This window comes from Gordionus sp. m RMFG-2023, chromosome 3 (genome assembly GCF_954871325.1).
Source record: "Gordionus sp. m RMFG-2023 chromosome 3, tfGorSpeb1-WG-v2, whole genome shotgun sequence".
NCBI lineage: Eukaryota > Metazoa > Nematomorpha > Gordioida > Chordodea > Parachordodidae > Gordionus > Gordionus sp. m RMFG-2023.
The window spans coordinates 10,516,711-10,533,107 of NC_088777.1; the positions used below are offsets into that span (position 1 = coordinate 10,516,711).

Here is a 16,397-nt window from a genome sequence, read left to right on the forward strand (position 1 = left end):
TTTGAGTGATTGTGCAATTTAGAATCTCAAATTTATTTGATTTAAATGATTTAGAAGAATATGATATTAGGTTATAGTGAATATAATTTATTTTAAGTGGTTTGATTTTTAACTGATTAATATATATTTTGAGCTCAATTGCTTATTAGCTTCTTAAAAAAAACAGCTTATAAAATAACGAAATTAATCTTTAAAAATATTTTAACTTTTTACTATTCAGAGGTAAAAAAACCATTTTTTAAAAATCAAATTGTATTTGAACATGGAAATTTTTTATAAGTTATAAGGAGGCTTTCTTTATACAAAAGAATTGATCTTTAAAAAATATAAAATAGAAGCATTCTGGGAAAATTGGCAGATTTTAATATCGCCATTTTTTTTCAAATCATGGGCTAACAATTTAATATTTTTAGAAAATTTCCTTTATTTTATACTTAAATATATAATTTTTTTTGCTGATATATCGCATTATATTTTTTTCGACAATATATATTTATACAATACTTTTTTTAAAAATGAACAGTAATTCTTCGATTTCATTTACAAGTTTGATGTAAAATAACGGTGGATTTATAACAATCTTAATGAAAATATATTTTATAATTATGTATACAAATCAATAAAAAAGATATAAATATTCAAAATTACTATTAAATATAATTTTAAATAACATGTATATAATTTATATTCGACAAGGTCAAGGTCAAGGCCGCGGTATACTAAAATATGATTTTATTGGCTAATAAAAAGAATTCAACGAGTTAATAAATTTATATCTAATCTTATTCATGAATGATAACGAACATACATCAATGGAAAAGACATCGTCAGTTTGTTACCGCGATATCTCGCATTGTAATCGAGCATATTATTAATAAATTGTCTAAAAAACTTTTCCTTCAATCCCATTTTCTCTATTTCAGCTAACACATCTGGGAAACTAGCTTGGATACAATTCACAGCTACTTCAGGTGAAGGTAAAAAGGAGTACTTAGTTTCATTTAATTTTTCTATCGTTATTCCATCTTCATTATACCCAACATCTATCATCATTTTCTTATAAGCCTTTATAGGGTCGGCCTCTATCATCCACGCACGCCTCCATGGTAATAATAAGCCTTCATGGAACTCTTTTAATTTTTTTAAATGAGGACTAAACTCTTGATTATTCAAAGCTCTTACGGTGGCATAATTTGCACTGTCTACAATCCCATAGTATAATATCAAATTAATAGAACTAACTCCAGGATTTATAACCTTAAGTAGATTAGCTAGCGCTTTCGGCTGATCTTCGATCCAATGAAAACAAGACGAGGACACTACGTGATCAATATAACCTTCTTTAATGGTACTTAGAATATTTTCGGATGCGTTTTCGCTGGCTATATCTATTTTGGCGAATATCAATGATTTTAGGTTAGAGCAATAGCGTTCCCTGGAATATTCGACCATTGGTGGAAGCAAGTCTATTCCTAGAACACTTCCCTTGAATTCATTATCGTGATTAGTTGTTATTAAAGTTTGGTAAAGTAGATCGGTGGACTTACCATCTCCGCAGCCAACGTCTAATACATTGTCGCATTCTTTAATGCTTGGGATTATACGGGAAAGGAGATAAGCGTAAACATAGGATTGATATGCGTTTTGGTTGGCATAGGCCTCACAGTCCGAATTCATAAACATTTTTTATATAATTATTTTATTTATCTAAATAATGATTCAATGTCTAAATTGTTAAAAATAATTTTCTATTTTTAAATGTCAAACTCCTTTTTATTTAAATTGTTTGAAAATAAGAAGATAAATATAATGAATATCACTGTGTTTTGTATATGCGAATTATTTAAAATATTTGAAGTAATTTTGGCATTGACACTACTTATAATCTTTTAAATGTGTAATGATTAATTGATTATAAGGAATTAATTATATGATTCTTTTTAAAAAACGAATAGTTAAATTACAAATAAATTTCATATTTTATCAAAACGGGGCGCGTATTTATAACAAGTTTATTTGAAAAATAAAATATCTGATCCTGCATTTTGGATTTAACAAAAAAAAATTTAAAATCTCAAATCAATATAATAGTGCCCGTTAATGTTACTCAAATAAAGTAACGCCCTTTCATTTTGCTGTATTCTTCAAAAAAAAAAATACCCTCACTACATAGTTTTTTAAAAGGTATCAGTAACGCTTTACTATTTACCACTCAGAGGTGCACTGATACTACATTTTTTTGTCGTTACTGATTCCGATCGATTTTATTTCCAGTATTTCTCTAAGTGTAATATGAGAGCACGCATAATTTGAGCAAGTTTTTTTTTAAAATACGGTAAGCAGAAGGGAGCCGCATAAACAAAGGTCGTTCTTATTAGCTTTAAGTCTTTGCAATCTGTTTAAAAAAAATTTATTCTAAAATTTGCTGGAAATAGAATAACGAAAACGGGAATCGAAATAGAAAAAAAATGAAAGTTATCCTGCAAAAATTATTAATAAAATTAAAGATACCAGAAACATTATTTAATTAATTTCTTTCAAAGACTTTCCAGAAAAGTGATTTAGCTTTGTACGACTTAGGATAGACGGGATTCGAACTATTCACAGGAACTGATTTTACGATAGATAGATAAGCTTTAAGTAGACTAAGAAAATGGTTTAAAAAAGGCGTATAGATAACCGTTTTTTTCCCCGCTATTAAATCATTCAAATATATATAAATCATTCCCTATTTTATGAAATAGCCCATTTTTATGATGCCATCTTGGAAATAAAAAATATGTAGTGTCACTCACTTTCCTTGCGTAAACACTCTTAGACTTAATATATTGTATTTCAGTTTTAAAGTTGGCCAAGATATCGAAATATTAATTAATCAGATGATGCCTGCCACAAATAAAACATTAATTTATCACAATTTTTTTAACAATCATTATTTAAAATCATCAATCAATATTTTTACCTAAAGCCATATTAAATTTGGTGATTTTTGTATTTTTTTTTACAAATGTCCATTTATAAATATAATATATTTTATTTTCTATAAAATTAATATGGGTAGTCAAATTTCTTTTAAAAATAAATGTTATTGTTAAGGGGTCAATATGTAAATTAGTGATCCGAGCCTAACTTTTTATGCCTGGCCATATCCGAAATTTTTAAAAAAAAGTTTGGCCGGCCCGAACCCGAAATTATTTAAGAAAAAATTTGCCGTCCCGGTCCGAATTTATTTAAATATAGAAATTAATTTTATTTAAAGTTATAATTTAAATTTTTTTAAAATTATTATACCCAAAATTAAGGAAATATGTCATAAGGCCTTTAGTTTCTATAAATAATAAATACTCTTATTTTACATAAAAAATTCAACATAAAATTGAAAATTTAGATATATTTAAAAAAATATTTCCAAGCCCCGACACGGCCCGAATTTTTTTTAAAAAATATTAAGCCCGACTCAGCCCGAGCCCGATTTTTTTAAAAAGTAGGCGGGCCGGGTATCAATCAGGGCTACTTTTGCAGATATCTGGTGGTAATAACAAGTTCTAAAGTTATTGCCATACATTCATTATTTTATTTATCAATAAAAAAAAATTAAATAGATGCAAACCAGCAATAATGATAATCCAATTTTATACCAAACCTCAAGAAATTGGTTGAAATTTATCCATACTTGTGATTCTTGAGACGACTCCATTAAAATATTAAATTTTGCTCTACAACAGCCTTATTCAAAAAAAGGTCTCTTTTTAATACGTTCTTTTAATAACACAATTTATCATATAATCTAGCTTGAGCCTGAGCCAAAATTTTGGCTCAAAAACTGGCTGAGTTTTCGGCTAAGCCGGCTTGGCTTAGCCGTTTAACAACACTACATTCATATTTTTAAGAATTTTTAGGGTAAAAAAGAAAGTGTTTATAATATCCTCTTAATTAAGAGATTTTTATTCGGGATTAATTTGGCACCTAATCTAAGTATTTCTGTTACTTCTTGACATGCCAAATTAGTAAAAAAATTCTTGATTCCTATTTCTATTGGATCACTTGTTTTTAAGAGACAAAATAACGCGTAATTAAATACAAAAGTTAAATTACTGTATTTGTTGAAGATGAACCCTAATAGTGATTTAATTTTTTATAGATCGAAAATTAGCAATATTTTTTTGAAGTAAATTTTGCGGAATGGTATTTACCTTGAAATCAGAGTTAAAAACTTAAAATCATGTGGTGTACCTCTTGAACAAGCACAGGATTACATTTTGGACTTTGTAATTTGTTATAGTCAGATTTATTAGGGTTGACAAAGATATGAATAGGGTTGGGTGTGAATTAAGGGATATAAGAAAATTTAATATATAAAAGCAATAAAAGGCTCATATTTATATCCTTAAAAATTTATAACATTCAAGGTATAATACATTTTGGGATACGTCTATCCTAATATAATATAAGTATGGTAAATATGAATTTGTGTGAATTCGATTAGAGTTTTAATAACCCTGGGCGGAGTAGACATTTTGGAACTGGAAATAAATCTAGAAAACCTGAACTTTAAAATTTCCAAGAACCAGTTCTAATAAAAGTGCAAATATTTTTTATATATTGTTCAAAATGTTATGATTCATTCTAGAGTTTACTTAATGTTCAAATTTTTTTAATTGCGCATCAACAGGTTAAACCCGAATCAGAAAACTCTCTTTTAAAAATTGTTTCCCGCAATAATTTTTATATGTTACCAATTACCCTATTGTTTGGCATATTAACGGATAATTCTAATCTGAGTGTGATAAGAAGTTAGCTCTGCCAAAAAATGAAACATTTCAGATTTTTTTTTTCAATTGTCAGAATTAAAAATACTTGAAGAATAATATATATTTTAATGATTTTGGCCGATTTTTTTTCTTAAAATGTAAGAAGATTTTGCGCAGTATGAATTTTGATTTTCTCAGAATTTTCTTATTGAATTTCTCATGTTTTTATTTTTAAATTGTATTTAGTTTAAGGTTTAGGTGTTTATTATTATTTTTTACTTGCCTTACAATATTTATAATATTCTTAGCGATAAAATTGATTGTCTCCAAGTCTATATCACAAGGGGGAGGGGAGAAGGGTTAAAATAAAATTAAATATCTCTACAAGAATATCATATGAAAACGTTAATAAAAATAGTTTTCAAGAGCTATTAAAATTAATCGTTACTCTAGGTTCTAAGGAAAGGGGGGGGGTGAGGGTATCACTTTCTTTAAAGATATTTCATTAATGATATCAAATAATTAATAAAACTATTTCTGAGTTACTCCAGCTCCTCGCAGGTCATGATAGGAATTATGATTTTATTACACTACTAAATTATAAATCATGTAAAATTATGATAAGTGACAAAAAACGCCGGAAATATTAGCATTTAAAAAAAACAGAGCGTGTAAGAAATGTCCAAAAAATGTTTAGAGTGCACTACAAAAAAAAAGAAGTTAATAATAGAAATATATTATATTTCGTGCTGTAAAGTAACGGTTTTTTAGGAAAAGGAACGCCATTTATTACGGGTTTCAAAAGGTAACGAGTAAGAGGTTTATTTTTTTGAGTAGTGGTCAAAACGTTACTTTAAATTTTTTCTTAAAAAATATGGGGAAAATATTTTATATTTTTATCAAGGCAGAATGGCTTTATTTTGCAACTGAACATGGCATAACTCCTTGCGATAGTTTATTAGAGGCTAGAGCAAGCCTGGAGCGTCCTTGGATTTATATAAGTATGCGAGAATTAATATCCAGGAATTAATTATATATTTCAGTAACGGTTAATATTTACGCATGGAAACTGTTGTCAATCAAATAATGTTTAAATGTAGATTATATATTTAATTCTATATAATATCTTAGGGCAATATTATATGATATGCATGTAAGACATCAAGAGATTATCAATCACTATGGTTGAGAGAGATGACAGTGATCATCTGAAAACCAACTCCTGTAAAAGTTATATATATCTTATTATAATTTGATGTGTACAAGTTAAATTAATTCTGTTATATATATGATTGAATTGATAAATAAAATATATATGGAAATTGGAGTTATTTTATTCAATCTCAAAAATAAATGTTTAACAACGACTTCCCGGAACACAAAAATTTCATGCCTTTATTCCCATGGAAGGAAAAATAAAAGTCAAATTTTATTCAAATTCATTCACTTATTTAATTAATATGTTTATTATAATATTAATTTAAATTCCCATTGCCCGAATTTATTTAGATATAGAAATTATCCTTTTTTTTCTTACTTAAAATCGAGTTTATGATCATTCTACAAACAAATAATAAATATTGGCTACTTGTTTCTTGCAAAAATTTTAAAATATATATTTCTTTATAAAATTTAAGACTGACCTGGTCTGATTTTTCTGAAAATATAAGGCCCAACCCAGAGATCGCCAATGTCCACCCACTTATTTTTTAACATGTCTAAATTTTATGTTTTCTTTTTATTCTGAAAATTTGGAAATATTACTATATATTTTAATATAAATGATATTTATGAACGATTTTAGCCATACGACCAATATTTAGTCGCAGTCTAGGATTTGGCACAAATATAATGAAGTATCACGTGTATCTATAAATAATATTTAAAAGAAAAAAGAGCAGTATAGCTATTTCTGGTTCTATATTTATGGGTTTTTGGTAATAGACTTATTTTCAATATAATAATATTAAAGGGCTATTATAAAGCTATTTAATAAAATTTAAATTAGGTTTTTAACCTTAATATTTTTTGAGATATTTAAAATTAAAGTGTATTAGGCTGGCCACTTATTCTCCCTTAACGTGGTGAAAATGCTAAGCATTGAGGCTAGAATTTATTTATTTCTTCAAGGTTGAGTTATATTTTCAAAAATAAAAACCAGAGGATGGCTGAGATTAGTTAGGTTTGGTTTATGATTAATGCTTATTTGATATTTATTTATATTTTTATATAATCTACTTGATAATTTTTTTAAAATAAAAATTGGACTTTTGTATAAAAATATAACTATAGTAGGATCTCGTTATATCGATACTTAAGGGATCAAAAATTTTCCACGTTTATATTCAGAATAATTTAACCCCTATTTAACATTAAAAAAATTTACGATTAGTCATTCAAAGCGTTAAACGTGGAAAAATCTTAAGAGAATTTTGAAAGAAAAGTTAAATTTCAGCAAACATTAGATAAAATGAATGAGTTACGAAGTTTCTTCCCCCCCCCCCCCCCCAACTATCCCCTAATAAAATAATGGGTATGCCTAAATCATATATTGTGTTGATTACTATCTTTTTCTCGTTCACTTTTGTATAAATGTTTATTTTTCTCTTACTTTCCTTATAATTTAAACCGTTGACTTATATATGGTACAAAAAAAATATATAAAAATTTATGTATAGGCAATTATATAATTATATTACATTATAAATTATTATCCAATGTAAGTTATCTAATTTGAATGATTATCTAGATTACCCTTGCCTACGGAAAAGTAGTTAAAATATTTTTTTGCAAATTTATATTCTCTTCGCCGTCAAAGAACAAACAAAATAAATTAAATATTTTCTTTCATTGCGGCCAAACGTATCAAATAATTCGAATATTAATGAGAAGGACATTTAAAAAATAATTTTTTGACACCTTTGAGTCATATTTCAGTAATATAATTTTTAGAAAATGCTTATGAATTCGGATTGCGATGTCTATGCCAACCATAATTCATATCAATCTTCTATCTACGCACATTTACTTTCTCGCATAATCTCACGCATCAAAGAACACGATAAGATATTAGACGTTGGTTGTGGAGATGGTAAATCAACAAATTTACTTTATAAAACTTTATTAACGACTAATAACGATATGGGATTTAAAGGCAACGTTTTAGGAATAGACATACTCTCACCAATGGTGGAATACAGCAGGAAACATTATTGTTCAAATATGAATTCATTGACGTTCGCCAAAATAAGATGCGGTCGAAAATATTTTAAGCACTATAAAAGAAGATTTTATTGATCACGTGGTATCTTCATGTTGTTTTCAGTGGATCGAAGATCAACCAAAAGCGCTCTCTAATCTACTTAAAGTTCTAAATCCGAAAACGGGTTCTATTAATTTGATATTTTTTGATAAGACCATTGAAAGTTTAAATTATGCAACTGATGAAATCTTAAATAATAAAGAATTAAACCCGTATTTAAAAAAGTTAAAGGACTTTAACGAACGTTTATTGTTACCCTGGAGGAGAAGTAGGATGATAGAACCCGACCCTATAAACTATTATAAGAGAATCATGATTAAATCGGGTTATAACATAGATAAAATAAAAATAGAACAGTTAGATGAGATTAAATATTCATTTCCTCGGAAGAAGCTACAAATTTTGTCAAGGGATTTTTTCCGGATGTGTTGGCCGAAATTGAAGTTGGATTGAAAGAGTTGTTTTTTAAGCAATTTGTCGAAAATATTTTGGACTATAACGAGAAACATTATGGAGACAAACTTAAGTTCTGTAATCCGTTGATGTTTGTTCAATATAGTTAATGAAGAAAATTAGAGGCCAAATTTAAGAATTTAATACCTTCTTTTATTTTACGATTCTGATATATTTATTGACTCTGTATAATTAAAACTAATAGAGACCTGACCAAAATGGGGTTCCAATTCTAAGTATTTAAAAAAAAATATTCAACTTGAAATATTCTGCAAATATTTTTAAATTATATTTTATTTATATATAATATATATTATTTTGATAAATATATTTTTAATTTAATATTTATAACTTTTTAAATAGTTTAATAAATAAAGATTTAGATAATTTCAAAAAAACATGAAGTATAATTACACCTGTGCCAATTCGGTACACGGTTGAACGCCGATGAAAAAATTTAAAAACCTGGCTAATTGAGACTTCGGCGTGCAGGTCTAAATATAATACATCTATATCTATTTAAAATTTATCCAATAAAAAAGGAAGAAAGAAAACTTGGTTTATAATTAAAATGAAATTGCATTATTTTATTTAGGATTAAAAATTTTGTTTTGCTTAAAAATAAGAAGTTGCCCTTTTATAAAACTGATAACCTGAAATCATAGTTAGCACGAATTGACTAAATATTTTTGTATATTTCACTTCGAATCTGTCTTACTGTGAAGGGCAAGCTGGTATAAACAGGTTCATAAAGGTTTTTATAAATTTTATAACTAATAAATAGTACAATTCAACTAATAACGTTTTATTTATCTTATTGTTATTACATCTTTAGACTATTTCCCTCTAGATGTTATTTTACTAATTGTTTGAGTAATTAATTATAAGTTTATTATATTAATAGTAAATACCAAAATGGTTACTATTTTAATATTATTATCTTTAATTTTCATTTTATAATATATCGAATGAAGAAAATAACAGAAAATCATCTTCGATAAATTTGGCTTGATATCTATTAGAGAAGCCATTATTTTTTTTTATTAGATTTGAATTCAGAATAATTATCACGGTGATGACTTGAGACATTATTATAAATCAAAATATATGAAAAAACAACTATATAATCGGTTATATAAAATATAGCTTTGAACAGATCAATACTTTTATATAATGTGTGTAGATAACGACAATAAACATGTCTGTCCCATTTGCACATGTTTCTATACTTAAATTGCAATTTATAAAACTAACTAAAATAAATCCACTGTAAAAACCCCTTCGAATACTTAATTTACACGGGACAATTTGGGATTCCAATTTTTAAACTCTTTTATTGAAACAATAATATTGCAACAATTACAGAATAAATATCAAAAAATACGATAATTTCATAATAATATTTCTTTTATAAAAAAAACCTTAAATTTTACAATAATTCTTTTATAAAATAAAATTAAAACCCCTTACTTTCCTCCCTGCCAATACTTAATCTGAAATTTATAACAGTAACTGAAACAAATGCACTACAAAAACCCCTTCAAATTCTTTATTAAATAATACCAAAAATTCATAATATAAAAATTCGTAGTCATACAAAATAAATACGCAATAATTATACAAACTACATTGCGGTGATCCACATTATTTCATACTATTCATATTGATCATCATTACGCTTTTGACATCCATCTCTACACCAAGGACACAAAGGAACACCCGTTGTTCTCCTTTTCCTCCCATCCCCAAGGAAAATTCATTATCCTGACAGAAAATGACTGACATTTAGTATATTATATTAAATTTATTTCTTCTTTTTTTCAACGTTACAACACGCCCACCCTTCACAGGCCCAGCGTCCCTCTCTGATGGTATTGTATCGAATAGTCCATTTACATTGCATCAACTTTCGGTACGCCTTGAAAACGTTCAGGGAATTTATCGAATCGTCTCCTTTTATGATGATTTATAGCATAATATCTCCGGTACATTTCAATATATAATTGCTGGAAAACATATTAACAATAATGACATTTACATCGTGGTATCTTTCAAAAACCTCTATATCAAACCATATCCCATAACACAAAACAAACCATAATTTCATAATAATAAGACTCAAATTTATTTATTAAAAACATCAACAACAATCTCTATACATTAACACAAAAAAATATACCAAAATTTAATATAATTATTATCCATTTCTTCATCTCCCAAAGGTTCACAGCTGACATCTTATTCAATATTTTCCCATCTCCCACTAGGGGTTTTTCCTAACAAATGAAATACACCCCGTGATCATCATCTCCTCTTCTTCCCCCAAGGAAAACTTAATTCCCCTGTCAGAAAATAACTGACATTTTATGTATTATATTAAATTTATTTCTTCTTTTTTCAACAATTACAACAGTATCCATATTTATAATCTATGGAATAGTAATATTGACAATGTAATATACAAGCAAAACATAACAATTCATTCGTTTTGATAAATTTGGAAACTATGAGTTATAATATACATTATTCAGGGTCTGATTAATGGGAATTAGGAAATAATGATTTTACATATAATACTTTAATGTGAACCAATGGTTATGTGTGAAATGCAATTTCGACAACATGTAATTTTCCTTCCGTCATGTAAAAAAAACAAAGCTACATTTTTTTTTAAAATATCTATTAAAATAGATAGAAAAATCCATCTTTAGGTATTAAAAATAATGGCGAAAATTTGTCGAACAAAGATTTTAAATAAAATTACAAGGAATATGTATAGACATAAACTTAATATTTTATAAGGAGGAAAAATATATAATATGTAGAAAATACAATATTTTCCATCTAGGAATTACTCAGTATCCTAAGAAAAATATACCATTTCTACCTAACCCTGCCATCACAATTAGCACGGATTCACAGAAATGTAGAATGTAAAGTGACAAAAATTGAGAATATAATGGGCAATATGGTATACATGTAGAGAATTTTTAATATAACATTCAAAATATAAAATAATCTGATTTTTTTAAAAAAAAAAATATTACATGTTCATAATATACATAGTAAAATGTGATGTGCTATAAAATTATTACAAAGAATAAAAACGTGTAATAAACAAAATACACCCACAAAAAAAAATTTAAAAAAAAACTTTCTCTAATATTCAAACTAAACGATATTTCCATCTTAAGGCATACCCATCAACACATGGCTGACCTTATCCATAAAAATATTTATCTTTCACATATAAAAATTAATAAAAATAGTATAATAAATGCACATAAAAAATTTTAAAATTTTATAATTTAAAAAAATATATATATGTATATATTAAATATAAAGATTTCATAATTTTTTAAAAAAAATATTAAGTACCATAATTTTCACCGATATATCATATAAAGCCATGCCAAATTTATATATATATCAAAAATATCAAACTTATACCAATATATCATATAAATCCATACCAAATTTATATATATATATCAAATTCATATTTTACCCATATATCATATAAATCCATGCCAAATTTATATATATTAAAAATATCAGACTTATACCAATATATCATATAAATCCATACCAAATTTATAAAATTACATTCATACATTAAATCTAAAAAAAACAAACCTCATATAACATTATAGATATTATTCTGACTTCATCATAACTCGATTTCTTTAATTTCAATGTATTTCATAATGTTATTACATAACCCTGCAGTCACATTACCTCATATTTTCACCAATGATATCCTTTTAAATCTAAATGTATCCTATATATGTTATCATTAATAATTAAATATATCATATGTGTAATTCACATTACACCTTATTTCATAAAAATGGTTAATTACTTCAAAATAAACAACATTAACACACTCCAATAGATCCCTTAATAATATATCAACCTAATTGAAACTGGATTACATCCAGCCCGCACATGTCCATCTCTTTAAAAACCCAAATGCATAATTATATAACCAATATTTTATTATAAAAATCCACTTCTATGTATATTTTCATAAATCCTCAATTACACAAATTTATATCCACTTACAATCACCAATTGAATATTTTTTAATCCTATATATACATATATATCCCTGCTCATAAAATCCCCAACATTTAAATATTCAGCAATCTTTTCTGTCCTGCATTACGTGAGGTTTGTTTTCCGGATGATGGAAACCTATTCGACATTCAATGAGTCTTAAGGCCTACCAAATAATAAGACAATAACTTATTGTCACATATTGGATGTAAAAATGTAAATTTAGACATATAATACCACAAATATTATTGTCTTAAATGAGCCAAAATGAATCAAATATCATTAGCCCTCAACAGTAAGCCCTTTTCAAAGTAATATATAATTATTATACATTATATATAATAAATTCATAATTTTATCTTTATTTTCAGTCCTAATACTCATTACATACTTTCTATCATATTCCTTATTTGCCAAATATTTAAAACAAAATGCTAAAATCCCTTAATCTCTACCCATATCAAAATCTTATTTTTCCCACACTTCTTACTGACACATCGTATAGTAATAATTGCGTTATGTATCTAAAAATAAAAATTCAAAATATATGCAAAATTTTGGTTTTTACCTTTTAATAACGAATAACTCCTGGGTTTCGAATCCTAGGTCACGGTCAAAACACTGTAAAAACCGCTTACTTTCCTTCCTGCCAATACTTAATCTGAAATTTATAACAGTAACTGAAACAAATGCACTAAAAAAACCCTTCCTTTATTAAATAATACCAAAAATTAATAATATAAAAATTCATAGTCATTCAAAATAAATAAACAATAATTATACAAACTACATTGTGGTGATCCACATTATTTCATACTATTCATATTGATCATCATTACACTTCTGACATCCATCTCTCCACACCAAGGACACAAAGGAACCTCTGTTCTTCTCCTTCCACTCCCATCCCCCAGGAAAATTTATCATCATGTCAGAAAATGACTGACATTTAGTATATTATATTAAATTTATTTATTCTTTTTTTCAACGGCTACAACAAAAACCAATATCTTATATAAATTATAAAATAGAAAGAGATATTGAAATAGCTTACTATCAAGGTAAAATTAAAAAAGAAAAAATATTGGCGTACCCTGTTTTTTTTAATAAAAACTGAACCGAAATAATTTATACGAAATACTTCATCACTTTTTAAAAGAAGTTTTTTTTTTTTTGAATTTTTAAAAAGACTTGGTGATTACTTAAAAACTTCTGTTTGGCCGATTTAAAAATCATACTCTAGCATTGATATTTCATAGGGCCTAATCTTTCTACCATCTTTTTCTGATACCTCGAGGCTTATATAATATTAAGATTTAAGCCGCTTTTTAAAAACGGTTTTGTTAATAAAATTGGAGTTATAACCTCAGTTTCAAATGTACTATTGTTAAAATATGTATAAATTTAATAGATAGATGTATAAATAAATATTAAAAATCATTGAGTTTTCATAATAATTTCTAAAAAATAATATAATATATTATATCAATTGCGAAAAATGATATTTTTTTTAAAGTATTTAATTGATTTATAAAAGACTTATTCGTGTTAATAAATTTATAATGTCGTCAACCCTCTTACGATTTAGAATCTTTTTCTTAATCTGTCTTAACATAAGCAAAATTTTTGCTATCTACAACGATTATATTTATTTTTACTCTAAAGGCATTATCTACTTTAACAAATCTGGGATTTCCTTTCATTCTCAATCAAAAAAGAAGATCCCAGGAGAATCTGCCGAGTTGTCCTTTTTTATACTTAGCTGATTCCTTTTTGAAAGAGTACTTTTTATTCGATACAATAAATATTTATTATTTTCTAATTGGAGGAGTTAAAGATCATGTATTTTTTTAAAGTTAATGTAATATAATAATTTCTCACTAAATTAATATTTGTATTAGACCTTTACTATTCAAAAGTTAAACCATTTTATGAAGTCTATGAAACTTTGTTTTACATATGGAATCTATTTTTTAAAAAAAATAAAATAGCGGTATTCCGGAAAAAAAATGGTAGATTTTTAAATAATGAGCGCCATTTGTTACAAATAACAAGTTTAACTATTTTAATTTTTAAAAAAAAATATATATATTTTATAAACTTCTTTCGAAATGACTTATCTCATTAACCTTTTTGAATTTTTCAATAAATACTTTTTACAAGTAAATGAATAATAACACTGGATTTATAATAATCTTGTATCGAAAATATATTGTATAAAAATGCAAATAAATATTTAAAAACATTAATGAATTGATATAATAATTTTAATAAGATGTGTATAATATTCAATTATGTTTGACATAGACAAGCAAGGCCATGGCAATTGGCAATATTTTTGCATTTTTACGGACTAATAAAAATTTTATAGCATTACAAAATTTTATTTATGAACGATAGCGAATATACAACAATGGAATCGGTGCATTATCGAGTACATTGTTAATAAATGGCTTAAAAAACTGATCCTTTAATCCAATTTTCGCTATTTCAGCTAACACATGAAATTCACAAGTGCTGTAAGGGAATGAAACGACTATTTAACCTCATCCAATTTTTCTTTCATTATCCTATATTCACTATACCCCACATCTATCAACATTTTTTTATAAGCATTTATAGGATCGGGCTCTATTATCCATGAGCTCCTCCATGGTAGAAATAAACCTTTATAGAACCCTTTAATTTCTTTAAATGAGGACTAAATTCTTGATCATTTAAAGCTTTTTCGATCGCGTAATTCATACTGTCTACAATCTCAGAGTATAACAATAAATTCTAACTCCAACATTTATAACATTAAAATGATTAGAGAGCGCTTTTGGCTGATTTTAGATCCAATGAAAAGTTCGGGCCATATTTTAATTTTTGCAAAAATACTCACGACAGGCTTATTTTAATTTTCTTAAATACCCGAGCCAGGCCGGGCCTAAAATTTTTGGAAATAAAATCCGGGCCGGGCCCTCTAAATGGTATCTCTACAGGTCTCTGTTAAAAATATTAACAATATTAATGGCAATTTTAAATTAAATTTAATTAAATGTGAAGATCTGGGGCAGGTTTAGCAGGGGATTATATTGAATAAAAAATTCCCGAAATTTATAAAAATATTAGATCCACTGATTTTTTTGTATATTATATATGACAAGTTTCTGACAATTCTTCCTGATGATAAATATAATATAGATAACCTCATGAATTTAACATTAGAATTTACATTTTATATATAAAAAAACTTAAAAAAATTTAAAAATATAAAGAAGCGCTATTATTCGCAACGCGAAAGAATAATAGGTACCCCGGGTGTTCTTCATGTATATATTTATTCGCATAAAAGGTTTTCGTATATATATTTGTATTTAATTGCTTTTTTTAAAAAAATTTGTGGGTATTTAGTATTTATATTTAAAATCCTTTTTTTTAAAAAAACGTATTTGTATTTATATTCAAATACTTTTTTCGAAATATCAACCATTTTTAACATTCAATTGTTTTTGACCGTTGAAATCTTTTATGTGTTCTAATGACGTTCCATTTTTATAAATGAAATTGACGAGTAAATAATTAATAATCAAAGGAATTTGGAAAAAATGGGCAGATTTTAATGGAACGAGTAACACCAGAATAAAGCTATCGGTTAAAATTTTTTTTTAAATATATGCATTAGAGATCTAAAAAAGTAGGCCCCGCTCAAACCCAGCCCGGCACAAAAGGACTTCAGGCCGGGCCTTTTTTTCAAAAAAAAATTGGGTTAGGGCTGAATAGGGCTTAATATTTTTTAAGAAAATTCGGGCCCGATCAGGTCGAGTCTTAGATATTTTTTTTTAATATATCCTATCAATTTTATGTTGAATTTTTATGTAAAATAATAA

The 16,397-nt window shown here is 26.4% G+C and overlaps 1 protein-coding gene and 1 long non-coding RNA gene across 2 annotated transcripts; one reads left to right on the top strand and one right to left on the bottom strand.

The window, feature by feature from the left end:
• Positions 1-786: 786 nt before the first annotated feature.
• LOC135926709 (juvenile hormone acid O-methyltransferase-like) lies at positions 787-1,683 on the bottom strand. Its single transcript, XM_065462641.1, has one exon. It carries the CDS (start codon positions 1,681-1,683, stop codon positions 787-789), a length of 897 nt encoding a protein of 298 aa, XP_065318713.1.
• Positions 1,684-3,646: 1,963 nt separating this feature from the next.
• LOC135927215 (uncharacterized) lies at positions 3,647-6,011 on the top strand. The gene is made up of 4 exons (XR_010571998.1): positions 3,647-3,741; positions 5,660-5,752; positions 5,795-5,839; positions 5,883-6,011. It is a non-coding gene; the product is annotated as an uncharacterized LOC135927215 (long non-coding RNA).
• The last annotated feature ends 10,386 nt before the right edge of the window (positions 6,012-16,397 follow it).